Source organism: Rhynchophorus ferrugineus, unplaced genomic scaffold (genome assembly GCF_030347505.1).
Source record: "Rhynchophorus ferrugineus isolate W39M unplaced genomic scaffold, kcgeb_rfMv2 rfM3, whole genome shotgun sequence".
NCBI lineage: Eukaryota > Metazoa > Arthropoda > Insecta > Coleoptera > Curculionidae > Rhynchophorus > Rhynchophorus ferrugineus.
The window spans coordinates 54,632,173-54,655,071 of record NW_027472582.1 but is presented as its reverse complement, the minus strand read 5'-3'; the positions used below and the strand labels follow the sequence as shown (position 1 = coordinate 54,655,071).

Here is a 22,899-nt window from a genome sequence, read left to right as displayed (position 1 = left end):
GGATGCCCATTGAATAATTTTCATTGACTATCTTGAAAAAGGATGGACCATCAACAGCAACTATTACATAGCGTTATTGGACCGTTTGAAGGACGAAATCGTAAACGCATTTGAAGGAAAAGAAAATGCTGCTTCACCAAGACAATGCACCGTGCCACAAGTCAGTCAAAAACGATGGCAAAAGTCCATGAAATGGGCTTCGAATTACATCCTCATCTACCGTATTCTCCAGATCTGGCCCCCAGCGACTACTTCCTGTTCTCATATCTCAAAAGAATGCTCGCTGGGAAGAAATTTTCGTCGAATGGAGAGGTGGTCGCCGAAATTGAGTCTATTTTAAAGCAAAGGACAAATCGTACAAAAAAAAATTGATATCGAAAAGATGGAGTGTCGCTATAATTAGTGTATCACCTTTGAAGGGAATTATGTTGAATAAAAAAAATAATTTTGCCAAAAAAATGTGTTTTACTACGGTAGGCCGGGGACTTTTCAACTGACTTGTTATTTCATTAATATATATTCTGTCAAGAATTATAAATAAGAACATTTCGTGATATTCTAGAATAAAAATAGTCACTGTAAATTAATATTGAATAATATTGAAAATAGAAGAGAGCGGCTTCCATTTTCACAGAAACTTCTTGGTGAAAAACGTACGTCATTTCAAATGAAAATATAAAATTACAAAGACATATTAGATTGTTAATCATATTTCGAGTTTGAATAAAATTATGTCAAAACAATGTATTACTTCTGCGTATCATTAAACATATATTTTATAATAAATACAAATATTATTAATAGTAAAAAACATTAATATATTTTCTACAGGTTGTGCTTATTATAGTGGAGGTTTAACCGTAGAACAGACAGTTCTCTTGGGATTTGCAAGAGGCTACTCCACAGTTCAAGCCAAATTACCACAAAACGGACAAATGGTCGCAGTTGGTTTGAGCTATCAAGAATGCATCAAAATACTACCAAAGGATTTATTCGTGTCTTGCATCAACAACAGTTACACGGTGACAGTGTCTGGTATAAGAGAATCAGTACTAGAATTTGTTTCGGTCCTAAAAAAGAAAAATGTATTCACTAAGCTTGTTAATACAGGTGGTTATGCTTTCCATTCCAAACTATCCGGAAAAGCCGCAGATATTTTGCGTGACTTCGCCTGTAAAGTTATACCAGATCCAAAACCCAGATCGCCAAAATGGATATCGAGTTCGTGGCCGGAGAACAAATGGGACGATCAACATTGCAGAATGAATTCGGCTGATTATACCGCGTATAACTTCGAGAATATGGTGAGATTCGACCAAGTTTTGAAACGTATACCGAAAAACGCAATAGTGATTGAAGTCTCTCCTCATGGTTTATTAACTCCTTTGATAAAAAGAGAATTGGGCTCCAGTGTGACCTGTTTAACGTTAGGAAACAGGAATGTTAAAAATAACTTAAAGCATTTCCTTGAAAATATTGGAAAGTAAGTATTATTTTAAACCTATTCTGATAGCAAATATTTCCTACAATAAGTACAAAAATTATACTAAATACTAATAATAATATAATAATTAATAATAACTAATGTAAATAATACTTATCAAAACACACTCTTTTTCTAAATAGTCTAGTGCTTCAGTCTCATTACTTTTTGCTAGTAGATAGTCGAATTAATGGTATGGCTAGATTCAAACAGCTCATAGGGAAAAACTCCACTAAATACTTAATGTTACCTTTCTTGGCGTCACAGTGAGCTTTATAACAAATATCTGGAAACTACGCCAGACCTCAAGAATGATCGCTGTTGCACATTGCCGTCATATATAATTCATTTTCAATTTCTCGTAGTCGTTAATTTACAAAATAGTCATTTTCAGTAACGATTCACAAGTGAAAAAAGTCCCACTATTTGTTTTACTGAAAACCAAATATCGAGCTTCTTATGATTAGTAACAAATCTTTTGTAAAAGGTTAAAAACTGTTTTATTGTCTATTTGTAGTACGATATATTTAACAATTTTATCGACTTTTTCTACAATTGATTTAATATCGAAACTTCAGGGCATTACTATAAATATCATAATTTTAAGAAACAAGAGCTGCATGCATTTTTTCCCTTTTCAAGTTGGGTTATGCAAATATGACGAAATTCAGGTATCGTTACTTTCAAAGCGCAATCACTTTTTAGTAAGCGAATGACGTCTACCTTGGCATTAAGAATATTCTATAGACTGTCCCATTTCAAACCATCTATAGTGTGACTTCACTGAATATTTACCACTAGGAATATGCAACTTTAAAGCATTCTATTAGAAAATTCCGAAATTGTTTTCTCCCCAACATATTATTACATATAAATATACATTATACTCAATATTTTAATATTATTTTGAAGGTTTTATTTGAGTGGTGGCCAACCCAATTTAACAAAGCTCTATAATAGTGTTAGTTTTCCTGTTGGGAGAGGAACAGCAAATATAGGATCACTAATAAAATGGGATCACAGCGTAAAATGGTAAGACCAACAAAGCAGTGTTTTATTAAAATACTTGAAATGATAAAAAATATAGGTACACTCCATTTTTCAATCATAAAACAGAATTTGGTAAGAAAATCACCGTAAATACCAGTACAGAAAAGTTTCAATATCTTCTGGACTACGAATTGAATGGTCAAGTACTAATGCCATTTGCAGGATATTTGGTGAGTATCGACACTCTTCTTCTTTTTCTTGCTAGTTGACAATTAAGAATATTTAGAACATTTTTGAATATCTCACTTTATGTGAAAAGTTTTATCTTTTGAGTATGAAATCATCTATAATATTTAACATGTATAGTTTATATAATAATGACATTGGGATGTGTAAATATACTAATATAAATTTCTTAATTCCACATTAATCCACCTAAATGACGGCTTCGCTCGACGGACATGAATATACTTTATGTTTGTGATTATAAATGTACATGTATTTAGGCAACAGTGAGAAATGTGACAAGGAATAACCATCCCAGTCACGCCAATAACCAGGCTGGATAAGATTGGATATCTTCTGAAATGCTCTCTAAGTTGGTCACTGGCCAGTCGGTAGGCTTAAGGCCGAGGACCGTGGTTAGGAGCCCACGTTAAAGTCCAGTCCAGATAAACCCTCGTTGGTAAAAAAGGGGCTTGAAAAGATTTTAAAAAAAATGCACCTAAACAGAAATATAAACAGTTCTTTGTAAACAAAATTTTTCGTCAATAATCATAGTTTTCTCAAAGCGTTTATTTCATCTTCACTTCTACACTGCGATTCATATTATAATTTTGTTTTAAAACTTACTTAACTACTATTACAGTTACCATGAACTGGTTTATATTAACCACTAGTTTATAGGTTTGAGGGAAACATTAGAGAGGCTCCAAAATATGGTTTTCTTCTATCAAGAAACATCAAAGATATTTTTTAGTGAATTTTGACAAAGTGCAATTACCAAAAATGTGTTATAATGTATGAAAACCCGTACCGAAACCTAAAGTTTCGTACAGAGCAGATCAGTTTGATAACTATTATTATTAATTGATTACTATAGTTATAATAAACTATTTAGCTGAGAAATTTTGGTAATAACGTTGAAGCATGGCCGAAGAACATATGTCTTATCTTTATTTTAATCTATAATATTGGTAAATATGGATGATAAATTCTTGTAATTTCCATAAAAGATTATCCACCATCATCATCCGACAGCTAGCGTCTGGGAACTTTTAGTGGATCAACAATCAATATTGATCTAATAATTTGTTTTGTGTTGTATTTATTTCATAGAATATAGTTTTTCAGTATATTTGTCAATGCCACAAAGGTACTAGCTTTTGGAAAATATAATATTCTCACAGTATGGGGAGTAGTTACAGCAGTAGCAGATATTATTCACAGTATATAAGTATAACACAAGTATTAACATTTTAGTTAAAGGCGTAGTTTCAAATTGCATCTGGCTCGTTCTATGTAATTAGTTCTATATAAATATGTAAAATAATGTGAGTGAATTGATAAGTGTAATGCATCGAAGTCTAATTGAAATTAATTTGTGAATAACCAAACCATATCAAAGGACTTCCCTAAGATAGGTAGCAGAACACAAACACGCAGCTAACGCTCAGGAAGACTGTCTAATTCTTAATCAATATATCGCTGTTGGTATGATTATAAACCCCGGTTTCTGAGAACTGGTCGCTGTATCTTCGATCCAAAAAGTCGATTTGTCCTCAGGCATTTTGCCTCAATTTTAAACATATTACACTACTAAAAAGTTCTCGAAAAAAATTCTTCATAAAAATTCATGTTTTTTTTAAGGAAATGGTATGGAAAGTTCTAGCTGATCTTAAATTAAAAGCCATAAACGACATGCCAATACTATTTGAATCAGTTAGTTTACGTTCAAATACGATTTTACCAGAAGACCAAGATGTACATTTTTACGTCAATATCATGAAACATTCTGGATATTTCGAAATATTTAATGGCGAAGTGATTTGTTGCCAAGGGAAGGCAAACATTCCTGAAAATATCAACGACGAATTTTCAGTCAAACATCAAGAACATGTAGTCGGGTCTGATAATAAACTATTAACAATGAATGAGATTTACAAAATCCTGAACTTGAAAGAATTACGTTTACGAAACCAGTTCCGATGCCTGAAAAACATGAACTTAAATGGAGATGTTGGAGTTGTCATATGGAATGGCAACTATACTACGTTTCTCAGTAATTTGCTTCAAGTACCAGCTGTCTCATCTATGGACGATACCTTATTGATGCCACTAAATATACAGAAAATTGTTATTGATCCGACAACATTTACAGATGGAGGAGGTAACAATAGTAAGTAAAAGTTTTAAGTAAAAAATTCATAACAAAATATTTTGAAGATATTATATTTCATCGCAATACCCAAGAAAATGAAATCAGATGTACTGGAGTGGAAATTAGTAATATAACATTTTCAAATATACATAAAAAGACAATCAAACAGGATAGTTTAATACTGCAAGAACAAGTATTTGTTCCCTATGAGCATCATTTAAACACAGATGAAGTTTCCAGTGTTTCCATGGCTATTCAGATTATCTTTGAAAATTCTGGAATTACAAAAAATTTACGAAGCAGACTGCAATTCAAAAATGCGAGTGAATCAGAAAAAATTAGTAATGTCATAGGTAATATACTTAAAAGCGAGTACTATAAAACTATGGAGTTTATTGATGAACAGACCGCATCTGTTGAAGTGATTATTTCAAATCAACTTGATATATCGATGAAAAAGAGTTTAATAAATGACGGTTTTCTTTTGATTATCGGAGAAAAGCCTTCTATTCTAGACGGGTTTCAATTAATCTATTCTGGAGGTACTGAAGATACAATTTCAGGTAAATTTTAATTTGATACGTAACAAGATTATTTTCTTTCATTTATTGTTTAATAAAAGTAGAAATTTGAATTAATTTTGAGGGATATTTATGAGGGAACCTTTTTTAGTTTCATACCATAATAAAACTGGTCTCCTACCGTAACCACTAATTTATTTCTAAGAATATTTAAATCAGTCCATTATAGTATATAATTCACGCTTACGCACATTTCCATAATTTTGTCCTTTTCAGTCTACAAACAATGTGTCGTCAACTTTGTATTCTTCTTCAACTGTAGCAATTCCTGAATCTCGATGTAACTCTTCATTACATAACAGATCCATTGAAAATTCCCTGGTCTACCATAGCAAAAAAACACATTTTTTGGCAAAATTGCTTTTTTCATTCCCTTCAAGGATGATACACTGATTATAGCGACCTTCCGACTTTTCGATACCACTTTTGTAGTCGAATATTTCTTCCCAGCGAGCATTTTTGAGATCTGCGAACAGGAAATAGTCGCTGGATGAGGAAGCAATTCGAAGCCCAATTCATGGTTTTTTGTCATCTCTTTCACTGACTTGTGTCACGGTGCATTGTGTTGGTGAAACAGCGTTTTCTTTTCCTTCAAACGATTCCGTTTTTCGGCGATTTCCCATTCGGTACTGCAAATGGTTCAATAACGCTTGTAATAGTCGCTGTTGATGGTCCTTCCTTTTTCAAGGTAGTCAATGAAAACCATTCCATGCGCATCCCAAAATACAGACGTCATAACCTTGCCAGCCGACTGTTGCGTTTTCCCACGCTTTGGAGCGGGTTCATCGTGTGCAGTCCACTCGGACGACTCTCGATGTGATCTGATTGATGAGTGAAATGATCTCCATCATGTTTCATTCATTGTCACATATCGACGCTCGGGTTTATTACGTTTGATCATCTTCAAAGACTGCGCCGAATCATCAACTCGTCGTCGTTTTTGGTCAAAAGTGAGCTCGCGCGGCACCCACTTTGCACAGAGCTTTCTCACACCCAAATATTTGTGAATGATATGATGTACACGTTCAGTGGATATCTTTAGAGTGTCTGCTATTTCATTCAATTTCAATTTACGGTCATTCAAAATCATTTTGTGGATTTTTTAAATGTTTTCGTCGGTAACAACCTGTTTTGGGCGTCCACTGCGGTTACTGCCTTCGGTGCTCATTTCACCACGTCTAAACTTAGCATACCTATCCTTGATGGTTGACTTTTCTGTGCAGTGTCCGGAAACTCGGCATCAAGCCAAATTTTTTCTCCAACTGTATTTTTTCCCTTCAAAAAGCAATATTCTATCAACACGCGAAATTCCTTTTTATCCATTTTTTTCACAATAACAAAAGGTGCTTCACTCAAAATGCTATAATTCACAAACTAATGATCCGACAGCTGTCAAATTTATACAGGCATCATTTGAGGGTTAGGTCTAACTAAAAAACATATGGATTTATTTATAATAGCGCCATCTATGGGCTACCCATAAATATTGGGCTCTATTTTCGTATGGTGTAATAGTACCATTTCAGTTTCAGATTCATGGATTTTTCAGTCCTTCATTTATAAATTTAAGAGGTACATATTTGAGCATATAAAACTTCATTTTGCCATCCAATCTATCATTTCATCACTATTTGCCTGACATCTCTTTAAAGATGCTTGATGTTTTTTGTCCACTGTCAAAATAAGTCATCCGCGCATGTAGCTATGTTAATTCTATTTTAGGTGCATCACTTGTACGGGATGGGGCATTCCAGCTTACATTTATTTTAATTCAAAAGATTAAAAGATACAAAATGTTAATATATCTACATAATGTTTTAGCACCTCTACATATCGTTTGGTATTTGTGTCAAACTTTGTCGAAGATACGTATATGAAGTACCTTGTATCTGTTATTCTATAGGCGTTATTGATTGTTCGTTATATAGGCATACGTCGTAAGACTTGTCATCATTAACAGCGTTGAGTAAACAATATTAAATAAATTGAATTACGGGGTTTAGGGAGACAATAGTTTTTACAACTACCTAGTTCTTTGGGTTCAGATTTGTTAGTCTACTTGGTTAGTTTTTTTAGATAACTGGTTCTATTTAATTATATTTTTGAATTGTATGTTATATTAGACTGCAGTATTCACCTTTGGCTGTCTTAATTTTACATTTTGAATTCGCAGTATATTTATTTGTATTTGTAGTACCCTAGTTACCGGCATTTGGCTGTTGCAGTTGCTCTTCAGGGCTCTTCAATGTCAGGCCTCTTATTATTTTTTAAATTTCGCGACGACACGTCAACATAGGCCAGACATTTTCATCCAGTTCAGTCCGTCTTTCAGGCGGAGTTTAAGCTCCACATATCTTTTAACGATGAATAATTTTCAGATATTTTCTTAAAAAGGAATATAATACGTTTGTTTAAGAATTGTCTGGGTTTTGAAGTTTTAAAATCTATACATCAGATATTGTTATTATACTTATTTAGAGGTGTAATTAATTTGTTTTAGTTTGAGTTTTAGTGACGTATTCTGAATCTCCTAATATGTTACTATCTTTTTGCCAACTGCAATATTTCATATTACTAATAGCTTAGATATTGCTATTAGCACATTCACTTGCTTTAGATTATGACACATAATCTATTACAAGCAAGAAATGCGTCTGAACGAAATAAAGTTTAGGGTTCTTTAGTGCCGTATTTCGAAGACCCAAGCTAGGAAGGATCCTAGGAAGATGACTAGGGCCCCGGGATTGTCACACCCGTATCCTCAAAGCTCAGGCTAAGAAGACCCCCTGAGGAACCCCCTAATTTTATTAATCGGGTAGCGATTTCCATTTAAGCTTTTCCTGGTATATATGTCATGTTTAAGGAAGTTGTCAGGATATATATAAATATTTTACAACATTCTGTTTGTTGTGAAAATAAAACCTAACGAGGCTTTGGCATCCACAGAACTATCGTAAGTGATAGAGAGCTTCACTTACGTCAAATACTTTAAATCCCTCAAAGTTAAAAACATTCCTAATAAATAATAAAATATTACTAATAACTAGTAATCAAAGTCTTAAGTCTAAGTAAAATTAAAGTGTTAAATTTTAGGTGTATATCTACTCAGGCATGTCACACAACCAAATTCATTCGAAATAATTGACATTAACAACCATAATCTCGAATGGATCGATAAAATCAAAGAGGCAATAAAACAAGATATCGAGGTGGTATATTTAACTAATTCATCCGACGACCTCTGTGGAATTATGGGATTAGTGCGATGTTTGAATTTTGAACCATACGAAAATACCGCTTTCAAATGTTTTATTATGGATGAAACAAATTCAGCGCCGTTCAGTTTGAGTTCCGTTTTTTACAGAAACCAAGCTGCGAAGAAATTAGCTTTCAATGTATTAAAAAATGGAGTTTGGGGTAGTTATCGATACGTACCGGCCAAGGAGTTAAAAGAAAATGACGTTTATCATGCGTCTTATGAGCAAGGAATTGAAGACGGTATCTACAGATGGTATGAACACTCAACAAACTATTCACAGTAGGTATATTTATAAGAAAATATTGAATAATGATAAATTTACTAATAGCGTAGTTCAATCTTGGATAAATATAGAGGTAATTAATATAAAACACATCACCATAAAAAGACACAATGGTTTTTTAAATTATTAAATAGTTTTCACAACCACTAGGCTGCAAGAATTAATAGATTCAAGCTATAAGTGATTCGCCAGATTAATCTCCACGACCTTCTCCAGAATCTTCTCCAGCTCTTCCCTGCAATCCAAGAAGTTGGGAGTACTTGGACATCACATATTTCATTATGCTCGCTAATTAATTTGTAGAAGATATATGGTCGGCGTTTTCAGTTGAACTACACCTACACATCATTAAACACTACTAACAAAATTGATGCCCAACTTGAACTGTGTGCTACTTCTAGTCACTGCATAACTTAGAAAAAGAAACGTATGATGTAAGGAAATAAGAGCATCAAATGTGCAATGCTCCAATATAAGGTTTATTATACAGCGGGTTTTTGACTACATATTGATTTAATATGGCTATCTATTGTTTGATGTTATCTCATACACGAGAACAAGCAACTAACATATTTTTTATGGAGCTACATTAATGAAAATCATGCAAAAAGGGGAATCTTTATGCCATATCATTTATACTATGAAAAGAAGTCCATCATACGAAGCTACTACGATCTATATTCTAACATATTATACTAATGAAGCAATGCAGTTGGAACCTTTGCCATTAAAAAAATTAAACTTGACAATACCTTTTGTAACTTTTCTCTCTATAAAATTATTTTGAAATGAAAGTTCGATGTACTTGGTATAGCTCATTATCCCAGAATAGTATTATTCATCAAGGATTCTGAATAAACTCTATGCTGTTATGCAATATTCATCATTCTCTGTCCACTTCCTTCTATTTGTAGACATTATATATTATATATCAATCTCTTTTTGAATCGAGAAATTGTTCAACCATTTCACGCCCACTGAGTGTGTACTAAAAACATGCAATTTTACCTTCACAAATTATCTATAGTTAATTTCTACAGAAGTACGAATTGCCATAACAAGCGACAACACCTTTGACAAAGATATTAAGGGTGTAACTTCTTGCCTTTTCCCTCCTACATTAAAAGGCTGAACTTAGTGTTTAGAACTAAAACTAGAATGAACTTAGTGTTTAGAACTAAAACTAGAACCTAAATGTTTGTAATTCAACTGTAATAAGTTGTTAAATGTTAATGTAATTATTTAAATTCAAAGTTCGAACGCCTTTAATAAGCCAGCTAATTATTTGACTTCTTGTTTTCAAGCTAATATTAATTTTCAGCGATGGTTGGTCATCAGAGTATGTCTACGTTTTCTACTCAAGCCTTGGTTTAAACACCACCCCTATATCGAGAAGAGTATCATCATTATCAATGGAAGAGAATAAAGCACTTTGTGAATATGATTACTCCGGCGTAACACAGAATGGGTCGAGAGTAATGGGCATTGGATTAGGTCAAATGTCCCTACAGATTGCTAGCGATTCATTGTTGACATGGAATATACCAAATAAGTGGACATTAGAAGAAGCAGCAACTGTACCACTCTCTTATTACTTGGTAAGAAAGAACTCTAATTATTTTAACAGGTATAAAGATATAGTTGCAGATTAATATTCATGAAGTCGTAATTAGAAAAGTCACAATAAGAAATGTCATATTTCCTACAATTTTCGTAAAATTGTTGTCGTTGAATATGTTAAGAGAGAATACGTTCAAAAACTATTAGTTTCGGAAAATGTAGCACCAAGATAAATTCATCAGCGTTTCTTAAAAGTGTATTAGAATTTCTTCACTTAGAATAATAAAAATGAATTGAATATAAACTGCACAAGTACTGTAGTTCAACAAGATCAGAAATCATTAGTAATTTATTGGTTATAGTTTGAAAATAACCTGTTTTAATTAAGAAGGATTAAATAACTAAGCAACATTGGAGAATATGATCGAGATATGTAATCGTGTGATATCTAGATGGCACAATATGTTCATACTTCATTCAATTAACAACGATACTGAATACATTCAAACCCGACTTGTTTACCAATATTTAAATAATAAAAAGGATTTTATGCATCAATTCATCACTACGAATGAGACTTGGTCCTGCTGAAATAATTCTGAACCAAAATAAGCCTTAAGGTTAACTTAACAGGTTTTAGTTACAAAAAATCAACCAAGAAAGCATATCGTCGGTTATTTGGGATGCAAGAAAGATTGTTCGTTATGTTATCAAATGTTACAAAAAAAACAATGAATTACAACACAAATTGGTGCCACATCCTCCCTGGTGACCAAATAATCACTGGCTGTCATGGCTTTAATACTACACGATATATTGTAATAGCAGCTCTGAAAGTGTATTTTAACAGTAATCCGACAATATAACACTATAACATAGCCATAACAACGTCCAATTAATGATTTTGTTATGATATGTTTTTATAATGGAAACATGTTTAAAAATTCTAGAATTGACATCGCAACGTCATCTACCGGGTTGTGAATCTAGAAAATTCTCGAACACACACAAAAAATTTCATCAAAATCGGTTCAACTGTTTAACATAACCGTTCAGTGACGACAAAACTTATCGACTTAAACAGTCCGTACTAATATAGGAAAATTAATATACTTTATATAATAATTTTTATTTTAAGACTTATTATGCGTTAATCGCCAAAGCTCAAATAAAACCACAGCAAACTGTTCTTGTCCTACCCGGATCAGACAATATTAGCTTAGCCGCCATCAGCATTTGCTTCGGCATGAACTGCGAAGTTTATACGATAGCGGAATCCAATGAAGCGCGAGCTTTTATGTTAAGAAGGTTTCCAAAATTAAAATCTACCCATATTGGTATCTAGATTAATAAATTAAGTGTAAAATATTGTTTTACATTGCCATTTTCAGGAAACTCGTTAAATAATGTATTTATAAACAGTATAAAGATAGGAACCAACGGAAAAGGTATTGACATTGTAGTGGGAATTCCGCCCAAAAATGCAATCGAAAAAATAATCCACTGTTTAGCAAAACATGGCCATTTTGCGCAAATTTTAAATAATAATTGTTTTGATACTGAAAACATATATGGTCATATTCTGGAAAAGAGTATTGTAGTCCATTTGATAAAGCTATCCAACATACTTGAATGTGAAAATTCCAAAAACCATATTTATGATTTATTGAATAATGGTAAGAATATACTAAACTCTCTTATATATTTAGTGAGAATACATTTCTCGGTTTAGGTATATCAAAAGGTATAGTCCATCCACTGCCAACAAAAATTTACACCGACCTTGATATAGATAAAGCACGAGATGATTTAAGTTCTACTTATGAAAAAATCCTTATTAAACTAAGAGATGAAACCCCAATAACAATAAAAAACCCAACCAGAAGCATAAAAGCCTCACCCAGATTATACTTTTGTGCTAATGGCGTTTATATTATTGTTGGGGGTCTTGGTGGATTTGGTCTTGCACTTACTGACTTTATGATCAGTCGCGGCGCCAGAAAAATAATACTGAACTCTAGACGAGGATTATCTAATAGCTATCAGACTTATTGCTTTAAAAAATGGTCAATGATTGACGGATTAACAGTGAAAATATCAAATGAAGACAGTTCAACTCTAGAGGGAGCTCAAAAACTAGTGCAGTTTTCGGAAAGTTTAGGCAATATAAAAGGTAAGTTTTTATAAGAAATATATCACTTATCTGTATGTTGAATGATATAAATTACAATTATTGAGTAGAAAATATCAGTTAGTTATAATCTAGAAAAAACTGGGGACAATAATAATTTCGGAGGGTCCATGAAGTGTCAGTAATTTAAAACATGGAATTGTTGAACGAGGGTTGCTATTTAGATTTCTAACCATTTCTTGTACCATTTTTCCCTTATCCGTGTTGTAACCACGTTGAACAAGTAATTAATTTTTATATATTATTTGGGTGCTAAATCAATAAACTTAATGACAGTTTTCGAATAACCCATCAGTTCAATATTTTGATTTTGATTCAAAGTTACATTATTTCAACCAATATGCGACAGCTTGTCTGCAAATGCGCACCTTTGAGCTCATTTGTCATTATTTTTCCATGGTTACAAAGCATATATCATCAATAAATGTAATAAAACACTTTAAATCTACTTTGAAACGTTATCTCCAAGCACAGTGTTGCCACCATGTGCAAATTCAAAGACTAGAACCAATATTGACACTGAATCTTGGATTAAAGATTGGAATCCTCCAGTCTATATCAACAACTGCCAACTCCCGCAAGCAGATGATGCTAGATATCTTGCTATGCACCTAGATCGACGCCTAACTTGGAAGAAGCACATACTCGCCAACGGAAACTACTTCTCACTTAAACTCTACCAAATGTATTGGCTTATCGGGACTAAATCCAAGTTATCATTAGATAACCCGATATTATTGTATAAATCTATACTGAAGCCTATTTGGTCATATGGAATCCAACTATGGAGAACTGCTAGCAAGGCTAACATATCCAGCATGCAACAGTTCCAAAATAACGTGTTGCGTACCATTGTCAATGCTCCGTACTATGTTTGAAATGAAGTGATACAACGCGATAGAACCAATAACGAGTGTAATTCAACGTATTTGTGTGAAGTACTTCGAAAGAGTGCATCCGAATGTGCTCGCTAATCAGCTAAATATGCGAAGTGACAGTGAAGTGCATAGACTAAAACATCATCTGATCTGATTATTGGACATACATTTCAGAATAAGCTTTAGAATAAGGCTAATTAATAAAAATAGTATTTTATACAGGAGATCACTTAATGAAGTGATTTTCTACATGCTATGTATATATAGTTTAAGAAATATAATATTAATAATATAGTATTAATAATTATAGAAATTATTACTACTCAGCTATAGGATTTAACAATGTGTGACTATTATGTATAGAATATAAGGAAAATGAAGCGATTGGATAGAAGAAGAGGGACAAAACAGTAAGGAAAGATATCAGAAATTAATAATATATGAGCAGATATGGACTTGAAGCAATTGATGGATTGATGGTAGAGGTGAGAGAGGAATAGAAAAACCATCATCAATTTTTGGGATTAGAAATTAGAATTAGAAGTATTTGGAAAATGTGAATGTGGAAACACTTGAACAGAATATTCCAGCGGTACCCAAAAAAAATTTATATTTATGTTTAAGAATAATATAATAATATAAGGATATATGTTTATCCATAGTAGAGTAGATGAAAACAATAAAGCATCAATAGGAGTAGTTTCAACAAGCAAGAAATTAGAGCAAGAAGTAGAAAATAGACAATGTATCTAACAAATAAAAGAATAGTTAGACATCTTATTATGAAAGGATTTTTTTGGCTTGAGTTACATTATTTTTTACTTGTGAAAACAAATAAAAAATTCACTCTTTCCATAACTCGCAGATATTTGTAAAGCCTTCAACGGTCACGTGTTCTCCAACTCAACATCAGAATGCTCCATATCGATGCTATTCTTGTCAATATCTTATTTCTTTTTGTCATTTTTCGAATATGAGGTGGTGTTCTGATTTAAAATGTATTCCACAGCTAACAATTTATTTTGGTTGAATTATATCTAAAGTACGATGAATGTTTTGTAAATTAGGTTGCTATAAAGCTAAAGTTCATTTTTAGTCATTTAATGCATGTAAAAAATAATACTAAACGTTATTAAAAGATCGATGCCATTGTTATCCAATATTTTAGGTATTTTTAATGCAGCCTTGGTGTTAGTCGACGGAACATTTGTAAATCAAACTGCAGATAACTTCAAAAGTGTCCTAGCACCAAAAATATACTCTACAAATAACATGGACAAAGTAACGAGGTATGATGATATCATCTAATTCGATAAACAGCCTAAACTTAATCCTTAATACATGTTTAAACTTTATTTTAGGAAACGGTGTCCAAATTTAGAGTATTTTGTAGCTTTCAGTTCGGTAATTGGTGGCAAAGGTAACGCTGGTCAAAGCAATTATGGAATGGGTAATGCCGCCATAGAAAGATTATGCGAGAGACGGCGTAAAGACGGACTTCCTGCTTTAGCAATACAATTTGGTCTTGTTAAAGATGTTGGAGCTGTAGCTGACTCAGAAAATACTGATAAAGTAGGTCTATCAAGATATAGGACTAAATTGAATTAATTTTGAATGAAGGGAATATACTTTGGTGTTTTTAAATTCTGTAATTAAATCATATGAGTATTATGAATCAGTAATATAAGGATTACCTTTGGCAATAGGTGTGCAACTCTACTTACAATATTTTGCTATAAATAGCTTCGCTAGGAAGTTACTTTCGATTGATAATATCAGTTTAGGGGAATTGCAGGAGTTTTTAATAGTGCGCTTCTTTTTTTTTATAAGCTGTTTGTTTTTATTCCAATTTGCTACCATTATAATTACAAAGTACTTATTCTACGATAAACACTTTGTACTTAACATAACAGAGGAATTGAAAACTCTCCGGCCTGACACATAGATGGCGCTACTCGAATTAAATCCATATGTTTTTGAGTTAGCCCAAACCCTCAATAGATGCATGTATAAATTTGACAGATCATTAGTTTGTGAATTATAGCATTTTGAGAGAAGCAACTTTCGTTATTGTGAAAAAAATGGATAAAAAGGACTTTTGCGTATTGATAAAATATCGCTTTTTGAAGGGAAAAAATACAGTTGAAGCAAAAACTTGGCTTGATGTCGAGTTTCCGGAATGCCCCAGGAAAACCACCCATCAAGGATTGGTATGCTAAGTTTAGATGTGATGAAATGAGCACCGAAGACGGTGAACACAGTGGACGCCCAAGAGAGGATGTTACCGGCGAAAACATTAAAAAACCACAACATTATTTTGAATGACCGTAAATTGAAACTAAATGAAATAGCCACTCTCAGACTCTAGAATAGACACTCTAAAGATATCAACTGAATGTGTATATCATATCATTCACGAATATTTGGGTATGAGAAAACTCTGTGCAAAATGGGTGCCGCGCGAGCTCACTTTTGACCAAAAACAACGAGTTGATGATTCGCAGTGTTTGAAGATGATCGAGCGCAATAAATCCGAGTTTTTGCGTCGATATGTGACAATGGATGAAACATGGTTCCATCATTTCACTCCAAAGTCCAATCGACAGCGCATTATAGTGTCAGACCGGAGACTTTTCAATAAATCAATAACTATAACAGTAACTAATTTTTAGACTCTGTCAGTGGCTGGTTTAACCCATCAAACCATCGATTCTTGTCTTAATAGTCTGGAACAATTTATTCTTCAAGAGCTTACTATTGCTACCAGTTATGTTATTGAAAAACAAACCTCAGCATCATCCAATTCAGGAAAGAAAGCGCCAATTGAGATAGTATCTTCTATTTTAGGGATAACAGATATCGGTAACTGGTATATGTACCTTCATAACTTAGTAACGTTACTTTTCGTTTATTTATTTTTTAGCTGTGGTAGACACAAGCCGACCTTTGTCGCAAATGGGGCTTGATTCTATAATGGCTCTGGAAATCAAGCAAACCCTTTCCAGATTTTACAATATTGAAATCGATGTTGAATCTATTAAATATCTTACATTTGAAAACATTTCTGATTTTAGTATATAAGCTTCACAAATCATTTGTAATAGTTTATGGGTTACACTTTGCTACAAAAATTATTGTTCTAATCTATATAAAATAAATGTTTTAAAATATACTTTAATTTTTTTTCATTTATTTTCACATATTTGTTTTAGATGTAAAAAATGATTGAAATATTTTAACACATTCAAGTTGATTTAGACAAATGCATCATATCCATTAGATTTACCAACCCCTTCAAATAATTTTCTAATTCTTAAACCCCAGAGACAACTTTATGATAAACTGCTTTCAAAAAGAAAGCAGTTTATACCTATTCTAAATGACTTGAAATTTAAAAATGTCCTTACTACTTTATCAAATAGTCCTTAACTATTAAATATGCCGACATATTATCTGAACTTTACATTAGAAATATTACTATTATTGAATATACAACTTTAGATTTTTTTGTCTGGTATTTAATGAAGTAATTATAAACCATATTTATAGTACACAACACATTAAAATTTGAAAATTGTTGTGGTTATTGAAGTGAAAAGTAACTTAAACACATGTAGGTTTTTTAAAATTTTATTTTAAGGTTCAAACTAAAACTTATTCATTTTCTTGGCTGCGTAACCTAGCATGTCCATTTGTAACCCTAATACTTAATTGCTTAGCACGTTCAACAATTTCTTTGCGTTTTTTTGCTGACACACCATGGGCAATTTCTGCACAGTATTTCCGATTTTGCATCATTAAAACTTCCAATTCCTACAAACAAAATATAAATATCAATAATGTTTTAGTATCACCTATATAATATATAAAGAACTTGCATGAGATCAGTTAAATTATCTGCAACATGTTTAACTTCAGGCGCAAATTACCTCAATAAACATCATGTTTAAAAATACACCTAATTAGGTAGATAACACAAGAATAAAAACTTACTCTAAGATTGTGGACTAAAACTTTTCTGAAACCAGTTGGTAACATATGACGAGTTTTAGCTGCTGATCCATAACCAATATTTGGCATCAAGTATTGTCCCTTGAAACGCCTCCTTACTCTGTTGTCAATACCCTTTGGTTTACGCCAGTTTCTCTACAATTGATTTATAAGGGACGAGTTAAACAAAATAGTTTACGTTATAGGTTATGGTTAGAAACTGTAATTCAAAACTGTGAAAATGAAGTAAAAACGGTAGAGATAATGTTATACATACCTTAAGTTTATCATATCTGTCGGACTGATGGCGAATGAACTTCTTTGTCCTTTTTTTAACAATAGTAGGCCTATAAACTGGTCGGATAGCCATTTTAACCTATATGTACATATACATAAACATTACCAATAATAACTGAATTAATATCGCAGTTCACACAACTTTTAATAAGAACTGATATTTAACTTATAAATGAGATTATTTGTCACAGTAAATAAAAAGAAAACTTACCGATGGCTAAAATATTAAATGATAAGTAAAACCGTGTCTCTAAAAGTAATAACACGATCGAAAAAGAACTTTGACAGATGTCACTTTTAAAAAATTCAAATTGTAAGGAGCGAAGTTAGGTAACATTTTCTCTATTAAAACACATTTAAAAGAGTGAGATAAGACTAGTAGGTTTATTATAGTTATTCTGTAGCTAACTCGCTACTGCATTGAATTTTCATTATATACTTTATGAATACATATTAAGAATCATATTCATAAAATGTTGTAAACTATAAAAACACATAAGCTCTAAAATACACTCGCTACTCTATTATTTCTATTTCAGGGTTTACACTATGCTACATTTATGATTTAAAAAACAAATTCAATATTCATATTTTTATTTGACAGCACATAATATTGAAAATAACCAGCGGTGCATACAACGCAAATGAGACTACATAACTAATATAAATTAATTTGTCAATATTCTTAAATTTAAAAATGGACAAACAAGTTCATTAGCTTTTAACATCATCTTTGTCATTATCCTTATCTCCATCATAAAATTCATTTTTTGCTTCCACCATTTTATCTTCCAACTCCTGACTTATACGAACATCTGGATCCTCCTCTTCTTTTACTTTACTATCTTCTGGAATGGCAGGGCCTGGTACATCATGCATTTGTACACTAGGTGAATGCTGGCACATTTTTAAATTATCATAAACAAACCTAAAACAAGAAATATTTAATTCTTAGAGAAAATCAAATAATGAGATACCATACTTTGTTATTGCTTCTAAATATTGTTTAGTATTTGCATTTTCTTGTCTAGTTACAACCTCTGGATGCAATGTAAAATCTGGAGCAAAAAATTCAAAATATTCAGTATATGGAAGTTCATTAGATATTTGTTCATCCACTAAAAGAGATGTTTCATATGTCCAACATCTGGCAACATTTCTTAATGTATATCCACCACCACCTACAACTAATGTTGGAACATTTAGGCTCTTCACAAATTTGACACATTCTCCATGTCCTTTTGTACTTAGTGAAAAACACCCAAGCCTGTAAAACACCTCATTAATTTATAAAAAATGTATACACAATTATGGATTTACCTATCATTTGCTAATGAATCTGCACCACACTGTAATACTATAGCCGTTGGTTGGAAAAACTCCATAACATTTGATATAACAGGTTTAAAAACCTGCCAATAACTAGCATCATCAATACCTTCTTTTAATGGTACATTTACAGAATAGTACCTACCACTTTCAGCACCAATTTCATACATATCGCCAGTCCCTGTAATACAAATTATAGGTAATTAAAGTATATAGAAAATAATAAATACTTCCATACCGGGAAAGAAGTAGTTTCCATATTTATGAAAACTAACAGTCATAACACGATCAGTAAGATAAAAGGCTTCCTGAACACCATCACCATGGTGGACATCAATATCTATATAGAGAACTCTAGGATGATACTTTAATAATTCTAATATTCCTATTACAATATCATTTACGTAGCAAAAACCAGAAGCTTCAAATTTCTTGGCATGATGGAGACCACCTATAACCAAAACAATTAAAACATGGCCATACAATTATGAAGTCTACTAACCTGACCAATTTATAGCTATATCACAGTCATTATTATTTAATTTCATTGCTCCTTCCAGAGATGCACCAGTATACATTGAACAAAAATCAAATAAACCATAAAAAACTGGACAATCATCACCAACATTGTAATGACTCAAATGCTTGGTAAAAGAAGATATATTTTGTGGAGTAACTTTTTGCAAGAAATCTAAAAAAACAAAAATTAATTTATATATTCAAAAATATATTAAATTTCTATACCTATATATTCATCAGAATGGAACCTGCACATATCATGTGCACTAGCTACATAAGGCCTATAAACTTGCATACGTTTATGCAATCCATAATTGAGGATTAAACTATGAATAACAGATAATCGATGAGGTTTCATTGGATGACCAGTACCATAATGGAAGTTTCCCACATCTGGGTTAAAAAAATAAGAAACTCGATGTTTTGACATGGCTAATTAAATAATAATCAATATCACTATTCAGAGAGACAAATCTGCAAGATTATATTCAAATATTTGACGACATATCCATACAAACACAAGGAATAGAAGAATTACTAGAAGACGCTGAGTTAACTGGAACTTCTCGTCCATACTTTAAATCATTATTACTATACTGAACACTTGATATATCATGTATAACTAAATATTTTACAAGTTAATGTATAAAATCTTCTAAATTAATAACAAAATACTTTTTAATACACAAAACATAAATAACAAGGGACAAACAAGTCATAGAAAAAACAAGTACATCAACTATCATAAGTGTCATAGCTGTCAATGTTAAGGCTAACGTTGGGAACTATCGACAGAAAAGAGTCGAAACAGTCGATAGTCTCAAAATAGCCGAAACAGTCGATAGTCAAAAAAATAACTAATAAAAAAATAAATAGTAATTACTATTTTCAGTCAAATGCACGATTCGACTGTTTTTTAGTGATGTCAGACAAAGATGAACCAATTTTTGTCTGTATAAAATGTGAGATAGGAAAGGACGGAGATAAATACTTGGAGCAGTTAATTTTAAATGTCTATATATTAGCCAATGGTAGTATAAGCCAAACAGAGATGTATATATATTCATTCAACTGATAACTTTAAAAAAGAAAAGAAAAAAATTACTAATTTCTATTAACATGTAATAAATAATATAATTTTAAAGGAAGTAGGATTACTTTTATACTGAATGTTCTGTGGATATCTAAAAAGTAATGCAATAGTAACATCACAAATGTTTTATCGTGTTTTAATATGTCAATTGCTATTTTTAAATAACATAGCATGATAAATATAAATAGTACAATATAACTTAAATAAAACCTAAGAACTAATGATTTTCAATAACCATAACTACTAAACAGAATGTAAACGTACACCTAATCATTGAAAAATCTAATCCATGATGAACCTAAAAATGATCATACAATAACTACCAGACCCTTTTTAAATAAAAGTTTTATTTATTTTTGAACAGAAATATTTTTAAATTACTGTGAATATTATCATGTTCAACTTATCTTCTGTGAGGCGGTTTCTTCGATCGTTAATTATTTGCCTAGTTTTTGAAAAAACTCGTTCCCAGGGGACAGATGTTTCGAGTATAAAGGAATATTTTATGTGTAACTGATATAATTCAGGCAGTTTCATTTTATGGGTTTGCTAAAAATCCAAAGGGTTACGCCAAATAAATGGAATTTCCAAATACTACTAAATCTGTAAAGTTGCTGCAGTACTTAGGAGTAATTACTTCTTTCATTCTAGCCATTTTTTTTATCAAAATATCTCCAGATGTCAATACATCCTTGGTCAGTAGTTTTGTCTTGAATTTCGAACTGTGGAACTATATTTTTATTTTTTGAAGTTAGAATGGAAGATACCTCTTTTGTGACAACTTTTTGTATCGCCTCAGCATTACTTGCAATACCAACTCTTGATTTTTTTAAATCTAGGATCTAAAAATGTGGATTTCCCGCATATCGTATTCATTTCTAAAATTGCCACTCTTTTATTGATGACATCTAATAGGCAATTTTGTAATTGCCCCATTCACTTGTTAAAATCCTGGATTTGATGTAATGTTGCAGTCCTCTTATTAACTGTATAATTAAAGACATCATTGGAATATCTTTCACCAGATAACTCGGTGATCATTATTTCAATGGGTTTTAAATGTTGAAGACATTCTGTTAAGATAGTCCATTCGTTAACAAATAAAAACTGTGGCGCTCTTCTTAATAGCTAACAAAATATGAAAGTAGAGTTTTCCTATCAGAAAATGTATTTATTACAAGTATTTAATATACTTTATTCACCTCTTTATCGTTAATATTTTTAAAATAAATTTAACAATTGCCACTGTAAAAAACTCTTCAAATCTCTTGGATCTATTCAATTTCTGAAACCCTTGGAACCTAATTTTAGTTTTCAAGATTTTAGGAAAAAAGTTTCGTCAAACAAGAGGCTTGGTCAAAAATCTTGAAAGTTTATCAAAAAGTATTACCTATTATACCAGTCCAAAGTATTACCTATTATGCCAGTCAAAAGTATCTTACTATTTATCATTTACAATTTAATTTTTTGGCCTCGAAAACTAGCGTCCCAAATTGCTGCTATATTAATTTACAATATATAGTTATTCACAAGCAAACTACAAAAAAAACATAAAAGCACATATATTATATATAAATCTATATAAGCATAAATTCGGCGCATTACTTGCAAGGTCGCGGCTAGGACGGAAGGCCAGAACGTTAAAAATAAGTCGAATGAACTAGTAGAACCGAAAATAGTAACTAAAAGTAAACGACTGAAACAGTCGATAGTAAATAGTAATAAAATCAGTCGAACCGAAAATAGCGACAGAAAACAGTCGACTGAAAACAGTTACTAGTAAAAACAGTCGAACCAAAAATAGCGACTGAAATAGTCGTTAGTAAAAAGTAGTTAATTATTAAACTGTTGTTAGTCGATATCAGTCGATAGTTCCCAACACTAGTTAAGGCTATAAAGATGCAATCCTCTTCTTTTTATTTATAACAATAATTCGATATTTTGTTGTAACTGGGGGTGTTAGCCCCCCAAAAATATTGATATTACATTATGAATATTCAAAAAAATTTCGATATATGGTTTTTCATATTTTTAAAAAAGTATTGAGCTATTGATATATCAGAGAA

The 22,899-nt window shown here is 31.9% G+C and overlaps 3 protein-coding genes and 1 long non-coding RNA gene across 4 annotated transcripts in view; 1 reads left to right on the top strand and 3 right to left on the bottom strand.

The window, feature by feature from the left end:
* The window catches only part of LOC143193480 (fatty acid synthase), a 28,503-nt gene extending 11,726 nt beyond the window's left edge, over positions 1–16,777 (top strand). Inside the window, exons 9-22 of the mRNA XM_076399709.1 lie at positions 832–1,483; positions 2,396–2,515; positions 2,571–2,703; positions 4,343–4,862; positions 4,919–5,416; positions 8,528–8,972; positions 10,298–10,574; positions 11,675–11,873; positions 11,928–12,212; positions 12,269–12,709; positions 14,774–14,894; positions 14,967–15,177; positions 16,278–16,467; positions 16,529–16,777. Coding sequence (XP_076255824.1) covers positions 832–1,483; positions 2,396–2,515; positions 2,571–2,703; positions 4,343–4,862; positions 4,919–5,416; positions 8,528–8,972; positions 10,298–10,574; positions 11,675–11,873; positions 11,928–12,212; positions 12,269–12,709; positions 14,774–14,894; positions 14,967–15,177; positions 16,278–16,467; positions 16,529–16,686 — 4,250 coding nt within the window. The 3' untranslated portion in view covers positions 16,687–16,777. The remainder of the gene's footprint in view (positions 1–831; positions 1,484–2,395; positions 2,516–2,570; positions 2,704–4,342; positions 4,863–4,918; positions 5,417–8,527; positions 8,973–10,297; positions 10,575–11,674; positions 11,874–11,927; positions 12,213–12,268; positions 12,710–14,773; positions 14,895–14,966; positions 15,178–16,277; positions 16,468–16,528) is intronic.
* A 444-nt stretch (positions 16,778–17,221) lies between these two features.
* On the bottom strand, positions 17,222–18,236 carry RpL32 (Ribosomal protein L32). Its single transcript, XM_076399717.1, has 4 exons — positions 18,104–18,236; positions 17,873–17,971; positions 17,599–17,751; positions 17,222–17,418 (listed from the first exon to the last, which is right to left on the bottom strand). The coding sequence occupies exons 2-4, from the start codon at positions 17,963–17,965 to the stop codon at positions 17,260–17,262; spliced, it is 405 nt and encodes a 134-aa protein (XP_076255832.1). The 5' UTR covers positions 17,966–17,971; positions 18,104–18,236; the 3' UTR covers positions 17,222–17,259.
* A 233-nt stretch (positions 18,237–18,469) lies between these two features.
* On the bottom strand, positions 18,470–20,507 carry HDAC3 (Histone deacetylase 3). Its single transcript, XM_076400383.1, has 6 exons — positions 19,966–20,507; positions 19,724–19,912; positions 19,460–19,672; positions 19,213–19,402; positions 18,875–19,159; positions 18,470–18,820 (listed from the first exon to the last, which is right to left on the bottom strand). Exons 1-6 carry the CDS (start codon positions 20,168–20,170, stop codon positions 18,607–18,609), a joined length of 1,296 nt encoding a protein of 431 aa, XP_076256498.1. The 5' UTR covers positions 20,171–20,507; the 3' UTR covers positions 18,470–18,606.
* Positions 20,508–20,953: 446 nt separating this feature from the next.
* Positions 20,954–22,550, bottom strand: LOC143193490 (uncharacterized). Its single transcript, XR_013005031.1, has 2 exons — positions 22,439–22,550; positions 20,954–22,370 (listed from the first exon to the last, which is right to left on the bottom strand). It is a non-coding gene; the product is annotated as an uncharacterized LOC143193490 (long non-coding RNA).
* Positions 22,551–22,899: the final 349 nt, after the last annotated feature.

Coding starts and splice junctions, on each gene's coding strand:
- RpL32 (XM_076399717.1), bottom strand. CDS start 17,965: ATGGCTATCCGACCAGTTTATAGGCCTACTATTGTTAAAAAAAGGACA. Junction 17,752..17,872: donor ACAGATATGATAAACTTAAG/GTATGTATAACA, acceptor AATCAATTGTAG/AGAAACTGGCGTAAACCAAA. Junction 17,419..17,598: donor TTTTAGTCCACAATCTTAGA/GTAAGTTTTTAT, acceptor TTTTGTTTGTAG/GAATTGGAAGTTTTAATGAT.
- HDAC3 (XM_076400383.1), bottom strand. CDS start 20,170: ATGTCAAAACATCGAGTTTCTTATTTTTTTAACCCAGATGTGGGAAAC. Junction 19,673..19,723: donor TATAGCTATAAATTGGTCAG/GTTAGTAGACTT, acceptor TTTTGGTTATAG/GTGGTCTCCATCATGCCAAG. Junction 19,160..19,212: donor GATTCATTAGCAAATGATAG/GTAAATCCATAA, acceptor GGTGTTTTACAG/GCTTGGGTGTTTTTCACTAA.